The sequence below is a fragment of the Phacochoerus africanus genome, chromosome 10 (assembly GCF_016906955.1).
Source record: "Phacochoerus africanus isolate WHEZ1 chromosome 10, ROS_Pafr_v1, whole genome shotgun sequence".
Lineage (NCBI taxonomy): Eukaryota > Metazoa > Chordata > Mammalia > Artiodactyla > Suidae > Phacochoerus > Phacochoerus africanus.
The window spans coordinates 38,211,375-38,236,049 of NC_062553.1; the positions used below are offsets into that span (position 1 = coordinate 38,211,375).

Here is a 24,675-nt window from a genome sequence, read left to right on the forward strand (position 1 = left end):
ATGAAATCATAAAAATATGATAATGATTTCTCTTTTTCTTAAAAATTTTTGGGATTTGGGAGTTCCCGTTGTGGCTCAGTGGCAGTATTCATGAGGATGCAGGTTTGATCCCTGGAATGCCTCAGTAGGTGAAAGATCCGGTGTTGCCATGAGCTGTGGTGTAGGTCCCAGACACAACTCAGATCTGGCATTGCTGTGGCTGTGGTGTAGGCTGGTAGCTATAGCTCCGATTCTGCCCTTAGCCTGGGAACTTCATATGCCATAGGTGCAACCCTAAAAAGACACACACACACACACACACAATGGGGGTATTTGAAATCTGTTAAGTTCCTCAGATATCTTGTTAAATCCATTTTACTGTAAATCAATTTTATTTTATGTTTATGAAGACACTTTAAACTCAGATTGACTTCTTATCAGTAAATGTTATTGGTATCTGCCCTAACTCAGAGATAGATAGGTATGTGGCTTTTTACTTACCATGTTTTTCACTCGTAACCCTTTTTTTTTTTTTTTTGTAATCAGCTCCTGTAATATCATCCTTATTTTTACATTTACAGCGACTTAATATTTTTAGTTAAATTTTTTTTTTGATGCATGTGCTGGTACTTTTAGGCTCCCATGTTTTTGTAAAACAGAATACTTTTAACCTAGTTTTCTCTAAATCTGCATTTTCTTCATTAAATTCACCTAAAACAACTATACTTTTTACCTAAGGAAGGAACTGTCTTTATTTTTGGCTGTGCCTGTGGCACGCAGAAATTCCAGGGCCAGGGATCAATCCACAGCTTCAACCCAAGCAGTACCAGTGATGGCGTGGATCCTTAACCTGCTACACTACCAGAGAACTCATAGCCCTTCACTTCTGAAAATGGACTTTATTGCCTGACCTCTTTGTTTTGTGTATGCTTTTTGTAGGGGGCCATTGGTAGAATTTGCCAATATGATAAGGTTAATAAAGCATTCAGTTTGTATAATCACCAATATTTATCTTAAAATTTGGCAATCATTCACTGATTAACACTTTGGAGTTTTGTTTTCTAGACTCTTCTGTACCAAGGAGATGATACTTTAAAGTAATATGGTTCGGGCATGTTTTTTAAATGAATCAGAAGTTATACATCTTAGATGAGCATTCCTTTTTAGCAGTGGTTTTCCCAGTGATTCTCACATGGCTTTACACTTTTTTTCTTTAGTGGAACAAATATTTAGAGCCCCTGTGTGTGAGCAGTGCAATGTCAGGAATACTGAGAGAAATGGTAATACATTTTCTTGCCTTCTTAAAAAATGGAATTTGGCTAAGAAGGACCACATGATTGATAAAATATATTACAATCATTATTGTTTGAGAATGTTCTATATGCCAAGTATCGTATAAGGCATTTTGTGCATGTTAAATCATTTAATCTGCTCAATTTTGAATTATAGTTAGTGTTATCCCTATCTTTAAAAATGGGGATAAAATATACAAAACAAAAAATAAGCATTTTAACCATTTTTAAGTGTACTGTTCAATGGCATATTAGATGCATTTACATTGTCCTGCAGTCATCACCCCCCATTAGCAGAACTTTTTTGTCTTTACAAACTGAAACTCTGGATAAATAGTAACTCTTCATTCCCCTATTCTCCCTGCCCCAATCCCTGGCAACTTCTGTGTATATGAATTTGACTACACTAGGTACCTCATATAAATAGAATCATATAGTATTTGTCCTTTAGTGTCTGGCTTAATTATTTATTGTTGTCTTCAGAATTCATCTTTGTTCTAGCAGGTGTCATGTAATCCCCATTTTACAGGTAAGGAAACTAAACTCAGAGTCACATAGCTAATATAGTGCTTTGAAATTCATACCAAGACTGAATGGTTGCCTGATAAAAAAAAAAATATGATCTTGATTTATTTAACCTGTAGATAGATTGATTGTTTAGACTTACTCTGTATAACTCTGGAGATCACTGCTAGGACAATAAGTATACATTAGAGGTAGGCAAATATTTATTTACTATAAGGAAGAGTTTTCTAATACAATTGTTCCTAGAAGAAATGGACTGCCTTGACAAGGTGTTGTGAATAACCTTCAGCAGTAAAGACTGCTTAATGGTCTTATAGCAAGGGATGTTGCAAAGAAGTAAAAAGTTGAATTAGGTCACTTCTACGTGTTCTTCTAAACTCTGTTTCTGTGATTAAAATGTTGTAATCTACTTGGGAGCATAAGATACCTTCAAGACAAAGGGCTAAGTAGGTATATGTAGGTAAGATCTTTAGCAACGTTAAAAACATTGTGGGAGTTACCATCGTGGCTCAGTGGTTAATGAACCCAACTAGCATCCATGAGGACATGGGTTCGGTCCCTGGCCTTGCTTAGTGGGTTAAGGATCCGGCGTTGCCCTGAGCTGTGGGCTGTGGGCTAGGTCACAGACACAGCTGGATCCTGCGTTGCTGTGGCTGTGGTATAGGCTGGCAGCTGTAGCTCCGTTCGACTCCTAGCCTGGGAACTTCCATATGCTGCAGGTGCGGCGCTAAAAAGAGAAAAGACCAAAAAAAAAAAAAAAAAAGCATTGTGGGTTTTTTTTTCCCCCCTAACCCTATGGCACATTTCTCTGAATGTCCTCAGTATTGGCTGATTCTTTCCTTTTTGAGGAGAGGTTTGAGTTTTGAAAACTGTTAGGTCGTTATTATGCCTAGTGAATAAAAATGAGTGAGATATTTGAAGTTCTCAGCAGTCCAACTCCACCTCACCTTTTCCCTAGATTTACTTGCTGTTGTCAGAAAACGTCATGAATAGTCATGCTTATTACCTTTTAATGTTTGTTGCACATGGAGTACCTTTTTTCTCTCCTTTGTGAAATTCTAAATTTCCCATTTGGTTTACTTCCTCTTCAACATTACCTGTCAATGTTTTTATATGTTTTTAGAGTATGTGTAACACCGAAACCTTGTGCTTTGGTTTATATAGTCCAGATGGTGAGCGTTTTAAGAAGAGGGGACAGTCGTGTCCATTTTTTTGTGTCTGAACAGACTTTCAGTATCTTGTGTGTAGTAAGAGTTCAATTATATTAAATTAAATTGAATCAGTCCAATTGTCAGTGATGTTAAGTTGAAATGAGGTGAAGCTGTAAAATAATGAGACCAAATTTCTTGCATGACTTGTATGACTCCTATGCCAGTTACAAAGGAGGAATTTCACACGTGCTTTGCATAATGGCAGTATTGAAACTGTACTTTTCCGTGAATGAATTAATGAAAATAATTAAAAAATCATTTTTTGTGGGTGGTTTTTGTTTTTGTATTTTGTTTTATCTTTTTTGGCTGTCCTGTGGCATATGGAGTTCCAGGCCAAGGATCAGATCTGAGCTGCAGTTATGACTTATACTGCAGCTGCGGCCCCTGGATCCTTAACCCATTGTGCCAGACTGGGGATGGAACCCCTGTCCCAGCATTCCAGACACAGTGCCGATCCTTATGTGCCATGGTGGGAACTCCAGAAACCAGTTTTAAAATTCCCTTTGGGGAGCTCCCATTGTGGTCAGTGGTTAACGAATCTGACTAGCATCCATGAGGACATGGGCTCAATCCCTGGCCTCGCTCAGTGGGTTAAGGATCTGGCGTTGCCATGAGCTGTGGTGTAGGTCACAGGCGTGGCTCAGATCTGGCATTGCCGTGGCTGTGGTGTAGGCCGGCAGCTGCAGCTCCAGTTCGATCCCTAGGCTGGGAAACTTCGATATGCCACAGTGCGGCCCTAGAAAGAGAAAAGACAAAAAAATAAATTAATTAAAAAAATAAAATTCCCTTTGGTAGGATAACAGTTACACTTTTTTTTAAACTTCTTTGTACTTTCTATCCTAAATTTTCTGTTGTGAACACAAATTGATTTTATCATTTAAAAAAAAAATCCTGCTGATTTAAGTCACTTTCGTTACTCTGTGGTCGCATGGGGTGGGGATCATAATACAACATATACATTAAAAAGCCATTGATGTTATTATGTATTACAGATGAAAATTTTGGTTCCAGTAAGTTTATTTTTAAATTTTTTTAATTTTTTCTTTTTATGGCCACACCTGTGGCATATGAAAGTTCCTGAGCCAAGGTTTGAGTCAGAGCCGCAGCTGTGGTCTATACCACAGCCACAGCAATGTGGGTTACAAGCCAGGTTTGCAACCTACACCGCAGCTCACGCAACGCTGGGTCCTTAATCCACTGAGCGAGGCCAGGGATCGAACCCACACCCTCATGGATCCTAGTTGGGTTCTTACCACTGAGCCATGACAGAGAACTCCTTAATTTAGTGTTTTAAAAATGAAATTCAAAAAAAAAATAGTAAAAATGGAATTCTACAAGTCTAAACAAGTTTATCAGATATTACCTGAAGTATGTAGTCTGTTTTTGTAGAGGAGAAAAAAAAAAAAAAATCAGACTTCTGGAGTTCCTGCTGTAGCATTGTGGGTTAAGGATCTGACATTGCTGCAGCTATGGTGTAGTTCACAGCTGCGGCTCAGATTTGATCCCTGGCCCAGATACTTCCATATGCTGCATGTGTGCCCCCCGCCCCCAAATCAAACTTCTTTATCTTCCAGGAATGTCAGATGAGAACTTCCACAGTCTGTATGTAGCTCATATTCTGTGAGCCCTGTGTGTCACTGATGTTACTGCTCTCCTCAGACATGTTTTGGGAACTGCTCTGCATGCAGATCTTTATGTTACACTTTACAGGGTAACTGGTGGTGCTGACGCCCTGGTAGCCCAGAAGGGCTCCTTCTCTTCTTCACTTACCCAGATGTCTGCCTTCTTGCCCTCCTGCTAGGAACATTATCTATAACTATATCTGTAAATTAGTTTAATTTTGACAAGGTTTTAAAAGTAGACAATTTGGAGTACCCTTGTGGCTCAGGGTTAAGGATCTGGTATTGTCACTGCTGAGGCTCTGGTTACAACTGGGGCATAAATTCAGTCCCTGGCCTGGGAATTTTCATATGCCGTGGCAAAAAAAAAAAAAAAGGAGTTTGGCATTAAGTAGTGTCATAATGTAAATGGATTGAATTATAATAATGTACTGTTCCTTAGAGTAATAACTTGAACTAATGAGAGCATACTACATGTTGTCATAGTTCAGTAGCAAAAATGAACTTGTGAAAGCGTTTAGGTTTTAAGGCTTTCAGTAATATATGTTCTTTTTTCTTTCTTTCTTTTTTTGACTGTACCTGGGGCATGTGGAAGTTCCTGGGCCAGGGATTGAACCTACGCCACTGCACTGACAACGCTGGATCTTTTACCTGCGGTGTCATCAGGGAATTCCTATATGTTCTTATTTCGCTTGTGCTATTTACTCAAAATCATATCTGCTGGGATCTTTGATTTAGGAATCTAAATTATGGAGGAAATGGACCCCTTTGAGAACAAACTAGCTTGTTTAAGATGAAGGTTCAAAAAATATAAAATGTACAGGCTGCTTTGATCTTGGAAAAGGCTCAAACTCTAGAATAAATTTGAAATTTCTTGAGGATGTTAAAGGATTATAGAGAGGAAAAAAAGGCGATTGTATCTCCTTGAAGTGTGAAATAGTAGAAGCAAGCTAATATAGTACTATAATATCTGATAAGAAATTTATGAAAATGTTTGGAAAGATGAGGGAGTTCCCGTTGTGGCTCAGTGGTTAACAAACCCCACTAGCTTCCATGAGGACCTGGGTTTGATCCCTGGCCTTGTTCAGTGGGTTAAGGATCCCGCATTGCTGTGTCTGTGGTGTAGGCCAGCAGCTACAGATCCAATTGGACCCCTAGCCTGGGGACCTCCCCATATACCATGGGTGGAGCCCTAAAAAGACCAAAAAAAAAAAAAAAGACAACATTTGGAAAGATGAAGAGAGGAGAGAGTGTTTATTTAAAAATAGAGGTTTAGATTTCATGAGGATGAATCAAACTATCTCCCACTTCTACAGTTTACTAGAAGGAAATCCCTCCCACACACAGCCCTCCCACTGCTCCATTTTAGAGCTTCTGCTCATCTGCCTGTGAGAGAATCAAAAACATAGCACCATGTGTAGCTGCTAAAGGTGTTTGGTTGAAAAGTGTGAATAAGAAGCAGGGGTGGGCCAGACTAAGTTTGCAAATGACCTGTGAGTCTGATAAGTTTGAGGAATGGAATTTAATAGATGCTATCAAGTTAGGAGGTTTTTAAATATATGCATTTAATGCCTTATTAGTACTGTATTTTATAATTATAGAGATTATGTCTTTATTAATAACTAGTAGATATAGAAAGAGTACTTTAATTTGGTAATTTTATTTTATTTTATTTTTTGTCTTTTTGCTATTTCTTGGGCCGCTCCCACAGCATATGGAGGTTCCCAGGCTAGGGGTCGAGTTGGAGCTGTAGCTGCCAGCCTATGCCAGAGCCACAGCAACGCGGGATCCGAGCTGAGTCTGCGACTTACACCACAGCTCACGGCAATGCCGGATCGTTAACCCACTGAGCAAGACCAGGGATCGAACCTGCAACCTCACAGTTCCTAGTCAGATTCGGTAATCACTGAGCCACGACGGGAACTCCTAATTTGGTAATTTTAGAATGTGAATGTCTTTTGTGTAAGCCTGCTAATTTCCCCTCTAAGAGGGAGATAATCGGTCTTGTGTTGACTTATTGTAGTGAAACTTGTGTTTGCCATTGGTAGTTTTTAGCTAGAGCTGATCTGGAGAGGATTAAAAAATGGAAAAAAAAAAAACTGATGGGGGAGGGAATTCCTGCTGTGGCACAGTGGGTTAATGATCTGGCTTGTCTCAGCGATCTGGCTTGTCTCTGTAGTGTTACTGGTTCGATCCCTGGCCTGGTGCAATAGGTTAGGGATTCATTGTTGCCACTGCAGCCAAAAAAAGGAAAAAAAATAAAGTAAAAAATAAGGTTATAAAAAAAAACCCCAAAACTGATGGGGAGTTCCTGTTGTGGCTTAGCAGTAATGAACCCAGCTAGTATCCATAAGGATGTGGGTTCAATCCCTGACCTTGCTCAATGGGTTAAGGATCTGGCATTGCCGTGACTGTGGCTTAGGTCAGCAGCTGCAGCTCCCATTGGACCCCTAGCCTGGGAATTTCCATATGCCATGGATGCAGCCCTAAAAAGACCAAAAAAAAAAAAAAAAACCCAAAACAAAACTGATGAATTCTAGAAACCTGAATCTGCAGGTTGGCAACTGGATGAGCAGGCACTGTAGGGTTCAGTGGTAGTACAGCCTATGACTGAGAGCTAGCAACCATCACTATATGAGGTATAATCATTTAGTTTTGTCTTAACTCCTCTTTGAATTTCTGTCTAGCACTGTGCTTGGCCACTGGTAGCTGCTACACAATCATTTGTAATCATAATCATAAGTATAATAATCTGTGGCTTGATACTAAACCTTCAAGGTGGTTAAAGTTTAGCTTGGAGACAGAATAAACACAGAATTCCATTCTCTCTGAAATCAACAATAAGAGTTCATAGAAAAAAAGTTTATATAGACTTGAATGTGAGAGTCAGGACTTAGAATTTAGGTACAGATGGAAAGGTATTTCTTGCTGTTTTGTCAGAATCAAAAAGTACAGGGAAAGGAATGAATCCTTCATTTGAGTAGGGTAAAGAGAAGCCTGTGAAAATAGTGGTTTGTTACAGAACGAGTGAGAAAGTTGAATCATTGGGTCAGAGACCATGCTGTGGATGACTTATGAAATCTAGGAGGATATTTTTTATTGTTAACAAAATGGTGGGGGGGGTTTTTGTTTTGTTATTTTTTTGTTTTGTCTCTTTGCCTTTTCTAGGGCCACTCCCACGGCATATGGAGGTTCCCAGGCTAGTGGTCTAATCGGAGCTGTAGCCACCGGCCTAACCAGAGCCACAGCAACGCGGAATCCGAGCCGCATCTGCAGCCTACGCCACAGCTCACGGCAACGCCAGATCCTTAACCCACTGAGCAAGGCCAGGGATTGAACCCGCAACCTCATGGTTCCTAGTCGGATTCGTTAACGGGAACTCCAACAAAATGGTGTTTTGGGAAGATTAGTGTGGGGGTAGTGCATAGGTGGGAAAGAAAGTGTAGCTACTTTTGTGGGCTGGAAAGCTGAGCCTCTGGGATTTATCAGCATTTTATGCCCAGATGCACATAGCAAAACTGTAATTCAAACCAAAGCATTAAATCCATAGTTATAGTCTTTCCATTTCATCCTAACCACTTACAAGTGATTGCATAAAAACAATCATATGAAGCTAAATGATTAAAGATCAGATTTGTTTATTTATAACATTACATCTACATTATTTAAACATCTACATTATAAAACATCTACATTATTTAAAAATATCATTTTGACCTTAGTAACTGTTATGTGAAAGTATTGACATTTTGTGTCAGATAATTCTTTGTTGTGGAGGCTGTCCTGTGTATTGTAGAATGTTTAGCAACATCCCTGACCAAACAAAAATGTCACACATCGCCGGATGTTCCCTGGAGAGACAAAATCACCCCAAGTATTGTCTTAAGGTATACTTACGATATGGTGTCTACTTAACCAGAAATATTTAGTGCTGTATTGCAGGAATAAGTATCTTATGCCAGTAACTTTGCTCCATTTATGTTTCTAAGTCATAAATAATAATGTTCTGAAAATTAGGAAAAACTAAAGTGTGTGATCTTTTGTACAAACCCAGATGTTATTTGAGAGTCAAGGAAGTGCTGAGATGCTGAAACAGCAGGTTTAAATAAGGACCTGGGCAAACTGGGTTGAAGGATCACCCCAGGAATAATCAGACATTATTGAGTACCTGCTGTGAATAGAGCACTATGTTAAGATGATAAAGAGTAGTCAAAGAACTGTGGCAGTTGGAAAACCTCATGAAAAAGGAAGTCTTGAATTGGTCTTGAAGTAAGGCTTGGATTAGGAAAATGGAAAGGAAGTTATCCCCCCCCAATACTAAAAAGAGCTATAAACAAAGACATCTGTGGTTTAACTATCTATGGTGCATGAAGTGAACATTTATTTGGCCAGTTTGGCTGGACAAGAGGGTTTTTTACTGGAGTACTTGGAAGAGAAGATCAAGATCAAAGAATCTACATGGGATTGAATAACATAGGATCTTGAAAAATTAAGCTAGGGACTGTATCCAGTGGGAATGTTATTGAGCTGTGAAACTGTGTTTATTCTGACTTGTGTTTTAGAGAGCTAAGTGATATAGGATAGATTGGAGGGTTGAAAGTCTGGTAGGTGTGGGAAACCAGTTTAGTGAATTGATAGGATGTGTTGATTGAATATATGAAGAGAGAAAACAGTTGAGATTAGTATAAAAATTTTTCATTTCTGGATTGGAAAAAATAATGGTGCCATTTTAAGTTTTATTTGGGGATGTTTGATTTTGAGAGTATGTCTATAGTTAGCACTTACGGCTCTGACTGACACCTAGGAGAAAGATTAGGACTAAAACTATTAGGAAATTCGTATGTCCAAAAAATGATGATTGGTTATGATAATCAAACAAACAAAAGCCTTCTTCAAATTAAAAAAAGTTTCTGAGAAGTTCCTGTTATGGTTCAGGAGATTAAGAACCCTACATAAGGAGTTCCTGTCGTGGCAGAGTGGTTAATGAATCCGACTAGGAACCATGAGGTTGCAGGTTCGATCCCTGCCTTTGCTCAGTGGGTTAACGACCCGGCGTTGCCATGAGCTGTGGTGTAGGTCGAAGACTCGGCTCGGATTCCGCATTGCTGTGGCTCTGGTTAGGCCGGTGGCTACAGCTCCGATTAAACCCCTAGCCTGGGAACCTCCATATGCCGTGGGAGTGGCCCAAGAAATGGCAAAAAGACAAAAAACAAACAAACAAAAAAAAACAAAACAAAAAAAACCCTACATAGTGTCCATGAGGATGCAGGTTCAATCCCTGACTTCGCTCAGTGGGTTAACGATCTGTCATTGGCACTAGCTGCGGTGTAGTCACAGATGCAGCTTGGAAGTGGTGGTGCTATGGCTGTGATGTAGGCCTTGGCTGCAGCTCTGATTTGACCCTTAGCCCAGGAACTTCCATATGCCACAGGTGTGGCCATAATCATTTTTAAAAAATAAAAAAATTCTGATAAATATGGAATAAAATAGTAGGAAGCAACACTTTTATCCTGTGAGGCAGCAGTTGATAAAATAATAAAAATCATGTGATATAGGAAGTGTATGAAGAGCTCGGTTTTTATATTTACAATGTGTATATTCAGATCCTCACATCATCATTTCTAGCTTTGGTAATTAAACTTTAATAAGTGATCAGAAAAAAAGCTAATAGGAAAGGGAAGAAAGTTAGACTGAAAGAGAGTGGGTTAAATTTAACTTCTTAAAGACGCCAGGATATTTTATAATTACTGTCATTTGGGAGAGATGCTGGTTAGTTACAGGTATTTTGAAAGGAACAAATAGGGTAGAAATGGATATGAATTAAGTAGGAAAAGTTTAGTTCTGATATTACAAGTGGAATAACCAGATGATACAGTTAAGAATAACTAAGAATTTCCATGATAGTAATTTTTCAAGAAAAAAAATACAGTACTCTATTATGAATTCTTTATAGTTGTTTCCTTCATTCACTCTGTTTGTTTTCTGCTACGTGCCAGGCAGCTTTCTTTATGGGTGAGGGTGGGGCATAAGAGATAACGTGAAATATTCTTATTCCTGCCCCAAGGTGGAGTTCCATATGAGAGCTAAATAATTATATATAAATTATATATACATACAACTACAGACTTGAACAGTGGAGGACTAGATTGAGTTTTCTCTCCATAACAGTGCTAGTTCTCTAAATACTTTCCTTCATCCCTCCCAAATGTACTTTACACATTCTAACCATCTCAATATATAATATACTTTAATAATAAGGAATCCTGACATACCCACTCTTAGCTTTCTGTGTAACTCAAAAGAAAAAGAGAAGAGAAGATTTGGGCTGGTCTTAATAATAACCTTAATTCTAAAAGCAGAGTATAGTGTATTCCTGGCTCTTTCTACTCCAGCTTGTAACATAGAGATAATTGCCAGATTTTCTTTAGCACTTCAGTTACCTGAAATTTTAGGCTAACCTAGTTTTGAGGTTATATAATATATTTGAATAATGTATATTTAAATACATGTGTTTAGGTTTCTTCTGTTTTTATTTGGTTCATATTTTCACAAAGTAGACAAAATAATTTTATAATAATTCGAGAAACTAATTTCAGAACCTGTAGGAATACTGCAAATAGAAGTTTTTTAAGAGGACAGTTATTTAGTCTTTATTGTGTTGGTAAATTCTGTTTCCAGTGTTTAGTGAATTCTGTCTTATGCTTTCACATCTTTTCTCAGATATTTTTGCAGAAACCTTCTCAACACTAAGAAAAATAAAAATTTTAAAAACCTTAGTTGACAGACCATTAAAAGTCAATATGCATTATTATTATTTGTGCTTTGAAGGTCATATTTATCATTTGCTACAAGTTATGACTTTTTAGGCCTAAGAACTGGCTTCTACAGCCAAGACCCTGTTTAAGGCATTTCAAAGATATAGTTCGCTGTTAACAAGCAAGATACTCTAAGAGAATCAATATGGATCATACACACATTACATATAATATGTGTAATATATCTGTATGTGTGTATCTGTATATGTGTTTGTATTTCACACAGACATCCATGTATTCTGTGGACTAAAAATTCTATTAGTATTAATTGCTATCTATATATGCGATTGTGGCTGAGCAGATATGTTTTAGTCGATATACATTAACCATCTCTTGCTTTGTAACAGTTGCTACAATTTGCAGAGTATGGTATAGTTTGAGACTTCCAGTCTTCCCGAAGCCCTTGCTCAAAAAGAAACAACTCTTTTTCTCATTGCTACACTTCTAGTTGGTCTCACTGTGACTGTTGTTTCCTAGCAGTACGTGATTATGCGTCAGCACTAGATGTTTGTCTTTTTAAAGAAGGAATTTCCAACCTCCGTTTTGTGGCATCCCAAGGAATATCAGAATTGTTTTGATTTTCCTAAAATTAAAAAACCCATGCTATTCCAGAACGATAATCAGTAGAGTCATAAACTGAAAATCAAAGCATAGGGTATTACTGTCTAAAGTTTACTGCTTTTTTTTTTGGTCTTTTCTACGGTCACTCCCGCGGCATATGGAGGTTCCCAGGCTAGGGGTTGAATTGGAGCTATAGCCACCAGCCTACGCCAGAGCCACAGCAACGGAGGATCCGAGCCGTGTCTGCGACCTACAGCACAGCTCACGGCAACACCAGATCCTTAACCCACTGAGCAAGGCCAGGGATTGAACCCACAACTTCATGGTTCCTAGTCAGATTCGTTAACCACTGAGCCACGACGGGAACTCCAATTCAAGGTATTTTCTAATTTCCCTTGTGATATATTCTTTGACCTGTGGTTATTTATAAGGATGTTGTTTAATTTCCAAATAATTGGGATTTACTAAATTTCTTTCTGTTGTGGATTTTTTTTTTTTTTTTTTTGGTTTTTAGGGCTGCACCCATGGCACATGGAGGTTCCCAGGCTAGAGGTCTAATCAGAGCTACAGCTGCCAGCCTATAGCACAGCCACGGCAACACCAGATCTGAGCTGTGTCTGCGACCTATGCCACAGCTCATGGCAAGGCCAGGGATCAAACCCACATCCTCATGGGTACTGGTCAGATTCATTGCGGTTGAGCTATAGTGAAACTCCAAAGATACTTTTATTAATGAAAGTTTAAAAACACATAAAATATAAAAATAGAAACAAAATTGCAATCTCAGAACCACTTTGATCTTAACTTTATAATATTTCTTTTTATCTTTTTTCATCTACATTTTAAAAACTTTGTAATCATGGTTGTTTTGCTCAGTGTTCATTCAGATGCAAATACTTAATAACCTGTAACAGTCACTTACTATTGAAGGGAATATATATTGAGCTTTGTGAAGACAGAGGCACTCTTTTGCCTTGAATATGCCTTACTCAGTAAATAGAGAAGGATGGTTTTGAGGTATTAAGATTTCATGAATTTCCTCGGCCTGTAAAAGGTTTCCACACCAATCTAAAGCCGTTTATTTCATCAAGTACTCTGTGCATTTGAGATTCCATGAGAGTACACAGTGATACAAAGAGTGTAAGCTCATCTCATTTACATATTTCTAGCTAGAAGGCTTTACCAGTGTTCCAAATATTATAGTAATTTCAATGTAGTTTACATCATCCTTGGATAGAAAAAATAAAGCAATGATTGAGACATGCTTTAAAAAAAGCAATTTACTATAAATAACAATTTATTTTTTTAAATATTTTTGGCTGCAGCATTCAGCATTTCCCAGACCAGGGGTTGAAACTGGCCACAGTGCTGAAATCATTGGATCCTGATGACTAGGCCACCAGGGAACTCCCAAGAATAATTTTAATATTTTTATCTTTACTTTTAAATAAAATTAAATCCTTGTTATTCTTAGCTTCATTGGCCTACTTCCAGTTCACTATGCCATGTGTAGTGATTACTGTGGTTACCATATATTCAGTCTCCCGTGCTATCTCCATCTTTTAATTATATGTCTGCTATGTATATACAGAAGTCAAGAGAGACATAATTGGTAGGGGAGGGAGGTTGTTATCACTCTTTACCTTTATACATTTCTGTGTTACTAAAGTCGTTACTTTTTTTTTTTAATTCAATGAATTTTGTCATATTTATAGTCATACAACCATCATCTCAACCTAATTTTAGAACATTTTCATCCCAAACCCCCAGTCTCTCCCTCCACCCCACCAACCTGTCTCCTTTGGTAACCTTAAGTTTTTCAAAGTCTGTGAGTCTGTTTCTCTTCTGCAAATAAGTTCATTGTATCCTTTTTTTTTAGATTCCATATATAAGTGATACCATATAATGTCTGTCTCTTACTGTCTGACTTCACTTATCATGATAATTTCTAGGTCCACCCATGTTGCTGAAAATGCCATTATTTAATTCCTTTTTATGGGTAAGATTCCATTGTGTATATGTATCATATATCTTTATCCACTCCTCTGTTGATGGACATTTAGGCCACTTCCATGTCTTAGCTATTGTATATAGTGCTGCAGTGAACTTTGGGGTGCATGTACCTTTTCAAATTATGGTTTTCTCTGAATATATGCCCAGGAGCGGGATTACTTCTTATGGTAATTCTATTTTTAGTTTTTTGAGGACTCTCCATTCTGTTTTCCATAGTGGTTTAAATTTACTTTCCCACCTTTCCTCCATACCCTCTCCAACATTTATTGTTGGTAGACTTCTTGATGATGCCCATTCTAGCTGGTTAAAGTTGTTACTTTTAAACACTAGTTATATTCATGGTTTTTTTTTTATCACCAGACATATTATATAGATATGTGTGATATATAGGACAAAATATGATTTGTAATGATCATTTCACAATATTGATATTCTTTTGGGCCACATTCGAGGCATATGGGGGTTCCCAGGCTAGGGGTCCAGTCAGAGCTGTAGCCACTGGCCTATCCCAGAACCATAGCAGCTCAGAATCTGCACCACAGCTCACAGCAGTTCCTGATCCTTAACCCACTGAGTGAGGCCAGGGATTGAACCCGAGTCTTCCTGGATGCTCATCAGGTTCAATAACTGGTGAGCCATGATGGGAATTCCAATATTGATATTCTTGATTACATCCTTACTAGTACTTAGCAATATACATAATTTTTATTTTTTATTTTTATGTTTTTGGCCACCCCACAGCATACGGAGTTCCCCATCCAAGATGCAGTTGTGACCTATGATGCATCTGTGGCAACACTGGATCCTTAACTCATTGGGTCAGGGATCAACCATACATCCCAGCACTCCAGAGATGGCCCCGATCCCTTTTTGCCACAATGGGAACTCCTACATGAATCATATTTATTGTTGTTTAATTCCTTTGTAATTTTTTTCTAAGGGAAAAAGCAATATCTTGAAAGGCTAATTATGTCCAACAAATTTTTAACAGTTTTATTGAGATAGAATTTATTTATATAAAATAAAATTCACCTGTTTTAAGTATGAGTGATTTCTAGTATATTTATAGAACAGTACAACCATGACCATAATCTTTTTTTTCTCTCTCCTTTTTTCAGGCCATACCTGCAACATATGGGAAGTTCCCAGGCTAGGGGTCGAATCAAAGCTACAGTTGCTGGCCTATACCACAGCTACAGCAATGAGGGATCCGAGCTGCAGCTTGCAGCAGTGCTGGATCCCTAACCCACTGAGTGAGGTTGGGGATGAAACCTGCATCCTCATGGATACTAGTTGGATTCATTTTCACTGTACCACAACGGGAACTCCACCTCATGGATACTAGCGGGTTCAAAATCCCCTGAGCCACAGCAGTAATGCCCCATGACCACAGTCTTGATTTAGAATATTTTCAGTATCCCTAAAAGAAACTTTATACCCACTAGTGGTTACTTCTCATTTCTCTCTCCCCATCCTCTCTCCATTCCTAGGCAACCACTAATCTACTGTCTGTCTCATATATTTGCCTCTTCTAGACATTCCATATGAATGGTATCATCTAGTATGTGGTCTTTTGTGGCTGACCTCTTTTACTTAGCTTAATAGTTGTGTTTTGTTTTTTGTGTGTTTTTTTTTGTGTGTGTGTGTTTTTTTGCTTTTTTTTAGGGCCAAGTTGTGGCATATGAAAGTTCCCAGGCTAGGGGTTGAATCAGAGCTGCAGCTGCCGGCCAACGCCATAGCCGTAGCAACGCAAGATCTGAGCCGAGTCTGTGACCTACACCACAGCTCATGGCAACACTGGGTCCTTAACCCACTGAGCTGAGTGAGGTCAGGGATCAAACCAGCATCCTCATGGATCCTAGTCGTGTTTGTTACTGCCGAGCCACGACAGGAACTCCTAGCTTAATGTTTTTGAAGTTCATCCATATTGTAACATTTTTATTGCCCCAACACATTTTTTTAACGTCTCTTTTCAGCGAAGAAATACCAATTTTAAAACTTCAAACAGGACAAAAATGAATAAAGTTTCTTATAATTAGAAGATGGTTAGAGGTGGAATTTCTTTTTTGATGGGGCATATTTAAGTGGCTGCTAAGAAGCTTTGTTAAAACATCTTGCTTTACTATGTAGTACACAGTGGAGGCACCTAATACAGTCTTATGATAGGTGCTTAAGGAAAGTTTCCCTGAAGAAGTGACATTTAAGCTGAGACTTAGTAGATAGTAGGAATGGGCTGGCTGAAGTTGGACGGGGGAGGGTGAGGTAAGCAAGAAGTAGAATTGAGCTTGTTTAAGGCAAGGAGAACAGCATGCAGAAATGACCTAGAAGCAAAAGTGTTTGGCTTTCCATGAATAGAAATTAGTACCATATGGCTGTGATTTAGATTTGAGTGGTGAAGGAGGGTGAGAAATGTAACTTAAAAAAAGAAGCACTGCAACAGTTAGATCATTGCTGTGTCTCAGGGGCCATGGGGTCTGGACTTTGGAATAGACCATCCTAAGGGAAAAGGAAACTGGCATAGAATCTTTAGTAGAGGAATATTTGTTTTTTAGGTTTCATTTGTTTGTTTGTTTGGGACACATGTATGACAAGTTCCCAGGCCAGGGATTGAACCTGTGCTACAGTAGCAACCCAAGCTGCTATAGTGATGACGCTGGATCCTTAACCCACTGCGCCACCATGAAACTCCTGGCAGAGGAATATTAATGGTTAGATTCATATTTTAGAAAACAATTTGGCTGCCTTATATAGAATGATTGGAAGGCAGCAAGATCAGAGATTCTGAAATTAAAAAAAAAAAAAAAAGATTTTTCTTCTTCCAAGTTGTTTTGGGCATTCTTTGTCTTTACATTTTCATTTAACTTTTAGAATCAGGTCCTCAGTTTCTGTAGAAATGCATGCTGAGATTTTTTTTTTCAGGATTATATTATTGTTGATCAATTTGGAAGAATTGACATCTTGACAATATTGAGTCTTCAGACCTGTGAACATGGTACATTTACTTAAGTCTTTTTGAATTTCTCTCAGCAATATTTTGTTTTCAGTGTATAGCTCTTAGATTTCATTTGTTAAATTTATTCGTAAGTATTTTTGATGCCGTTGTTAATGGAATTGTTATATTTATTTCATATTTGAATTGATGATATATGGAAATAAAATTGATCTTTTTTTTTTTTTTTTGCCTGTTCTTATATTGCATGACCTTGCTAAACATAATAATTAAGTCTAGTTGATTTTGTTAGTTTACTTTTGGTAGATTCCTACAAAGGATTTTCTGTATGTAGGATCATATTGTCTGTGAATAAAGACAGTTTTACTTCTTTCTTTCCAACATGGATGCATTTAGTTTCTTTTTCTTGCCTTAGTGCATTGGCTAGACACTCCAGTACCACACTGAATAGAAATAATGAAGTATACATGCTTAACTTTACTTCCAGTCTTAGAAGCATTCAGCCTTTCACCATTAGCTCTATTTTTTCTGAAAGAGTCTGTATAGTATTGGAATTATTTTCCTTAGTATTGATAAAATCAATAAGTAAAGGCATTTGGGCATGGGCTTTTTCTTTGTTGGAAGATTTCTCATTACTAGTTCAATTCCTTTTTTATCTCTTCAAAGTCTGTATTTCTTCTTGAGTCCCATTTGATAACTTGAGTCTTTTTAGGAAGTTGTCTGTTCTGTCGTCATAAAACTGTTCATAGTATTTCTTACAATTCTTTTAGTATTGGTAGTGTTTGTAGCAATGCTCACTTTTTCGTGGCATTTTCTCTCCTTTTTTTCTGGGTAAATCTGACTAAAGTGTTTTTTTTGTTTTGTTTTGTTTTGTTTTTTAAGTATTTTCAGGAGTTCCCATTGTGACTTACCAGTAACGAACCTGACTAGCATCCATGAGGATGCAGGTTTGGATCCCTGGCCCTGCTCAGTGGTTAAGGATCCAGTGTGAGCTGTGGAGTACGTCACAGACAGGGCTCAGATCTGGTGTCGCTGTGGATATGGCTGACCCCAATTCGACCCCTAGCCTGAGAACTTCCATATGCCACGGGTGCAGCCCTAAAAAGACAAAAAATAAAATAAAATTCAAAGAACCAACTTTTTTTAAACCTTTTTTTATTGAGTTCTACTAGTATTTATCATTTCCTTCCTTCTGACTGCCTTGATTTTAATTTCCTCTTTTTTTTAATGCTTAGATTGTTGATTTGAAGCTTCTTTATTAATGTGGGTTGAAAATGATAAATTTTCCTCTAAGTACTTCATTAGCTTCATCACATAGTTATTGGTACTGTGTTATATTTTTGTTTTTATCCAATTCAAGGTATTTTCTTTTTTCTTTCTTTTTTTTTTGGTCTTTTTGCCATTTCTTGGGGCACTTCCTCGGCATATGGGGTTCCCAGGCTAGAGGTCCAACCGGAGCTGTACTTGCTGGCCTGTACCAAATCCACAGCAACGTGGGATCCGAGCCGTGTCTGCGACGTACACCACAGCTCACGGCAACGCCAGATCCTTAACCCACTGAGCAAGGCCAGGGATCGAACCCGCAACTTCATGGTTCCTAGTCAGATTCATTAACCACTGAGCCACGACGGGAACTCCAATTCAAGGTATTTCCTAATTTCCCTTGTGATGTATTCTTTGACCTGTGGTTATTTATAAGTATGTTATTTAATTGCCAAATAATTGGGATTTACTAAATTTCTTTCTGTTGTGGTTTTTTTTTTTTTTAGGGCTGCACCCATGGCACATGGAGGTTCCCAGGCTAGAGGTCTAATCAGAGCTACAGCTGCCAGCCTATACTACAGCCACAGCAACACCAGATCTGAGCCGTGTCTGTGACCTACGCCACAGCTCACGGCAGCGCCAGATCCTTAACCCACTGAGTGAGGTCAGGGATCAAGCCCACAACCTCATGGTTCCTAGTCTGATTCGTTTCCACTACACCACAATCGGAACTCCTCTTGTTGATTTCTAATTTAATTCCACTGTGGTCAGAGGAGACTTTGAAGAATTTCAGTTCTTTTAAATTCAGAAAGACTTTTTAATGGCCTAGATGATGACCTGTCCTAGAGAATGCGCACTTAAGAAGAATGTATATTCTTTTTTTTTTCTTTTTAGTGCTGCACCTGCGGCATGTAGCAGTTCCCGGGCTAGGGGCCGAATCGGAGCCATAGCTGCTGGCCTGCAGCCACAGCATCACAGAATCTGAGCTGCATCTGCGACCTATGCCACAGCTCGTGGCAATGCCAGATCCTTAAGCTACTGAGTGAGGCCAAGGATTGAACCCACATCTTCACTATGTCAGGTTCTTGACCCAATGAGCCACAACGAGAACTCTTATTCTATTATTTTTGAGTGGAATGTCCCTTAAATGTCAGTTAATTAAAGTTAATTGATAGTGTTGTTCAAGTCTTCTTTGTCCTTATTGATTTTTCCCTGTCTTTTTTTTTTCTTTTAGTTACTCAGAAGGGGCTATTGAAAACTCCAAAAAAATTTCTGAATTGTCTTTTTTTTTTTAAATTCTATTACTGTTATTAGGTGATACCTTCCTGATGATATGCTATATCCCTCTTTGTGTCTAGTAGTATAAACTCTAGCTCTCTTATAGTTATTGTTTTCATATCCTTTTACTTTCAGCCTATTTGTGACTTTGAATCTAAGGTGCTTTCTTTTGTAGACAATATATAGTTGAGTCTTTTTTTTTTAAATTTCAGTCTGACTTTTGAGTTAGGGTACTCAGTCCATTCACATTTAAAGTAATGATTTGTATGACTGGTTTTATGTCTGCCATTTTGCTGTTTGCAGTTTGACTCAATTGTTTCTGGTTTTTTTCCCCCTTCTTTAAAGTATGTTCTTGGAGTGATGAGTGATTTCCATTCATATCCTGGACATTATGGGTGTTATGTCGTGAGACTCAATCTCTATTGTGATCAGAGCTAAGTAATTGGTATGAGTGACCAACCTAAGTCATGAATAGGGGAGATGAGAAAAGGGATGGAAAATGTACGTATTGCCACTAGAAAGCAGCTTATCAGTTCCAGTACAGTTGAGATATATTTAAATATTTACACCAGAATATACTTCATTTTACTTCTCTAACTCGATTAATGTGAAGTATGAAATTATTAACTCCTTGCCTTATTGAGACATATAACTATGTAGATATATCAAAGCATAATTGTCAAAATTTGGAAACTACTCTGGTTAGAATTCAAGAGACATAACATTTTTCATATAGAGTCACATTTGAAATAAATTAATACAGTTGATATCTGAGGAAAAACAAATGAAGTAGGAAATTTAAGTACACCCCTCTCCTATCTTCTCACCTTCTTGTTTTTATATGTGTTCCCCAGGAGCTGATAAAATACTTTCTTCTTTACTGAGAGTAAAGTAATTTCATAAATTGATTCATATTGTTATTAAGGATTTTTTAAAATATTGCTTTTCTCTGATGTACCATTGTTTGAAAATAGGGCTACAGAGTGGGTACAGCTTAGCTAAAAGGAATGAATTACTAATGGTAGATTTTTGTGTGGTTTGTGGTGGGAAAGGAATTAAAGTTGGAAAGCAAACTATTTATCTGCCTTCTATACAATGCTTAAATGATAGGAGTTCCCATTGTGGCTCAGCAGAAACAAGTTTGACTAGGAACCATGAGGTAGCGGGTTCAATCCCTGGCCTTACTCAGTGGGTTAAGGATCCGGCATTGCCGTGAGCTGTGGTGTAGGTCGCAGAGGCGGCTTGGATCCTGTATTGCTATGGCTGTGGCCTAGGCTGGCAGCTGTAGCTCCGATTGGACCCCAAGCCTGGGAACCTCCATATGCTTTGGGTGCGGCCCCTAAAAAGACAAAACAAACAAAACAAAACAAAAAACAATGCTTAATGATATATTAGAGAGTTAATCAAGAACTGTCATAGAGACATGTTTCCTCATAGTTTTTGGAATGAAAGTAAAAGAGAAAAGGAGTTCCCATGGTGGCTCAGCAGGTTAAGAACCCGACTACTATCCACTTGAGAATGCAGGTTCAATTCCTGGCCTTTCTTAGTGGGTTAAAGATTCTGCGTTGCCGTGAACTGTCGTGTAGGCCAGCAGCTACAGCTCCAATTCAACCCGTAGCCTGGAAACTTCCATGTGCTGTGGGTTTAGTCCTAAAAAGAAAAAAAAAAAAAGAGAGGGATGACATCTTTTAGGACTGACCTTTGGCCTTATTTGGGTTCATTTAATAATTGAGATTTGGGTTTGTATTGATGGTTATAGTATCATTTTCTTATTGTGCAAAAAGTAAATGTGGATGATTTTAAACATACTCCATCATTTTTAGTCCCCATCTCTCAATTTACACCTGTTCAAAAGAATCTTTCTTATAACCTTGTGCTTAATAATTCATGCTACCCTTTTGTTTTTGTTTTTTTGTTTGTTTGTTTTCTTCTAGGCTGTATTCATCACCAAAGAAAAAACTTACACCAGTGCAGAAATCGGTTAGTCCATTAGTTTGGTGCAGGCAAGTTTTGGATTACCCAAGTCCTGATGTTGAATGTGCTAAAAAGTCTCTTATCCACAAACTTGATCAAACTATGTCAGGTATGTCTGTAATTTTTCTTGTAAATTCACCTTTGTTTGCTTTAATCAAAAAAACATATAAATGTTGAGTGGTATTTTTCAGGAAGGCAGTTCTTTGCTTGCAGTGTTTTTCAAATCACATTGTGCGTGGCGTTGTGAGTTTTTTCCATATGCACCTAGCCCTGTTCTGTTATTTACTTAATAGATTTTCCCCCAATCTCTTTATTTTTATATAACTTCATCCTAAAAAATAATATCCATGAAATAATGGCTTTTGTGGTGGACTATTTCTTTTAATGCAAGCTGAAACAGATAATTACCCAAAAAATATTTTGTCTGATATCATCAGAAATCATCTCACCAGCTTCAGGGAAATTCTGATGTGGTAGAAGGGTACTGGTGGAGGACCAAATAGACCTCATTCTCAATATGTCACTGCAAATTATTTAATTCTTGTGCATTCACTTTCCTTGTACGAATTATGAACCCTGTATGATTATTTAAGGAATACATGATGTTTGTGAAAGAGCCCAGTGTGTGTTTCTGGCTTATTGTGGTGTTTGATAAATGTATTCCTTGTCCTTTTTGTTTTTTAACTTGATGCTTTAAGCTTAAATTGCTTTTATGCTCTTTTATTTAATAGCATTAACAAAACTGACAAAATGTATGTGTCACTATTTATAATGTTCAGTGCAGCATGCCGTAGTCTTAGAAATGTAGGGAAAATATTATTGACTTTTTTGGAATTACTCTCAATCTTTTAAGAGTATCAATTTCCTGAAATATTCATGTAGTAAAAGATTAATGCATGATTAGTAATCGTAAATAGGTTTTTGTTTTTTGCTTTGTGTTTATTAACAGCTGTGTCCTTAAAATTGCTTATTTTGGCTTTGATCTTAAAATATGTACTCATTGTTAGAGTGTAAGCTACAGATGGTCAGAGGCGAGAGGGGGGCCTACATAGTTAATATGGCAAATAGTAAAGTGTAGTTTGACCGTAAAGAGAAATGGTTAGTGTTTTTTTTTAAATGTGCAGAATGGGCATGGGGAAGAAAATCAAAGCTGTTGCACTTCAAAAATAGCAATTGGAGTGAGCAGCTTTTTGCTTTATTATAGCAAAGATATTACAAATAGGGGAGCATTTATAAGAAGCGGTTACTATTGAACCAAAACTAGGCATAATCAAGTACTGGATCTGCTTAACAATGTTTAGATTTCATAGCTATGTGCACAGAACAGCTCTAGCTATAAGTATATATATATATATATTTTTTTTTTTTTTAAAAGAAAGAAAATTTGGCTATTGTAAGTTTGAACCTTGTAGTCCTAAACCCTTCTTTTCCCAATTTGGAGGGGAGTGATGGTTTTTTTAAATGTATTTTTTGATAAGGCAAAGCTTTCTAGCTTCTGTATTCTAGCAGGACTGTTTCTGCTCCATCACACCTAGCTGCTCTGCAGTGTACTACCACATGTTCCTAAGATATTCTTCTCTTGTGTTTTATGATAGTGCATTATCTTTTTTACCCTGTCTTTCTCTCCCTGCATTCTTCTTTAAAGGTTCTCCCTTCTCTGACCATCTTTTTTGGGTGTGGGGGTGGGGGTGTGCGTGGGGGTGTGTAAAGATTGGTATAAAATTTACCACTCTATTTTACAATACATATTTTAAAAAAAAAAAAAAGTAGTTTCCATCATGGCTTAGTGGTTAACGAACCCGACTAGTATCCGTGAGGACACAGGTTCAATCCCTGGCCTTGCTTAGTGGGTTAAAGGATCTGGCATTGCCATGAGTTGTGGTATAGGTTGCAGACATGGCTTGGATCCCATGTTGCTGTGGTTGTGGCACAGGCTGGCAACTACAGCTTCAATTCTACCCCTAACCTGGGAACCTCCGTATGCCATAGGTATGGCTCTAAAAAGACAAAAATATATAGTTCAGTGACATTAAGTACATTCACATTGCCATCATCACTGTCTATCTCCAGAACTTTTTTGTCATCCCATAGTAAGATTCTGTATTCATTAAACTTCTCATTCCTCCTGCCCTCCATTTGCCTAGGTCTCCCTTTGCCCATTTCTCTGTTTTGATGATTTCCTCCAGCCATGTGATGTCCAGTATCATCTCTATTCCTTTTTTTTTTTTTTTTTTTTTTTGTTGTTGTTGTTGTTGTTGCTATTTCTTGGGCCGCTCCCACGGCATATGGAGGTTCCCAGGCTAGGGGTCGAATCGGAGCTGTAGCCGCCGGCCTACGCCAGAGCCACAGCAACGCGGGATCCGAGCTGCGTGTGCAACCTACACCACAGCTCACGGCAACGCCGGATCGTTAACCCACTGAGCAAGGGCAGGGACCGAACCCGCAACCTCATGGTTCCTAGTCGGATTCGTTAACCACTGCACCACGACGGGAACTCCTCTATTCCTTATTCATGCATATATTCCTTTAATATTTATTTATTTATTTTCCTTTTTAAGGCTGCTCCCATGTGTATGGAGGTTCCCGGGCTAGGGGTTGAATCAGAGCCACTGCTGCCGGCCTATGCCACAGCCACAGCAACATGAGATCCAAGCTGCGTTTGTGATCTACACCACAGCTCAGGGCAACATCAGATTCCTGGAGGCCAGGGATCGAACCCACATCCTCAGGGATATTAGTTGGATTCTTTTCTGCTGTGTCACAATGGGAACTCCCCATAATATTTATTGAGAGCCTGTTATGTATCAGGGGTTGGGGAAAGGGTAGAGGATATATGATGAATAAAGACTAACACTGTACCTGCACTCCTGGAGTTTTATCATCTAGTGGAGGAAATATATTAATATAAATAATTCTTATAACTGGTGACAAGTAATAAAAGAAGGACCTTTGAGCTTGGAGAAATTAGAATTTTACTTTAGGAAGTGATGTTTGGCCTAAGTCTTAAAGATTCAGGAAAATTTAAGTGGGCTAAAGGGGGAGGCGAGAAAGGGAGTACAGTGTTCCGGAGGAGAGAACAGCATGTACAAAGACTCTGTGAGAGGCCCGTGGGAGCGAGTTTGGCATATGTAAGGAACGGAACAAGATGGATTGGAGGAGAGTAAGGAAGGAAAAATCTGAGATAAGGCCAGAAAG

The 24,675-nt window shown here is 38.2% G+C and overlaps 1 protein-coding gene across 2 annotated transcripts in view; it reads left to right on the top strand.

Moving 5' to 3' along the window:
• SLAIN2 (SLAIN motif family member 2) overlaps positions 1-24,675 on the top strand; it is a 78,927-nt gene that overhangs the window by 10,388 nt on the left and 43,864 nt on the right. For both annotated transcript variants that reach the window (XM_047798365.1, XM_047798363.1), the window contains exon 2: positions 21,441-21,589. In XM_047798365.1, coding sequence (XP_047654321.1) covers positions 21,441-21,589 — 149 coding nt within the window. The remainder of the gene's footprint in view (positions 1-21,440; positions 21,590-24,675) is intronic.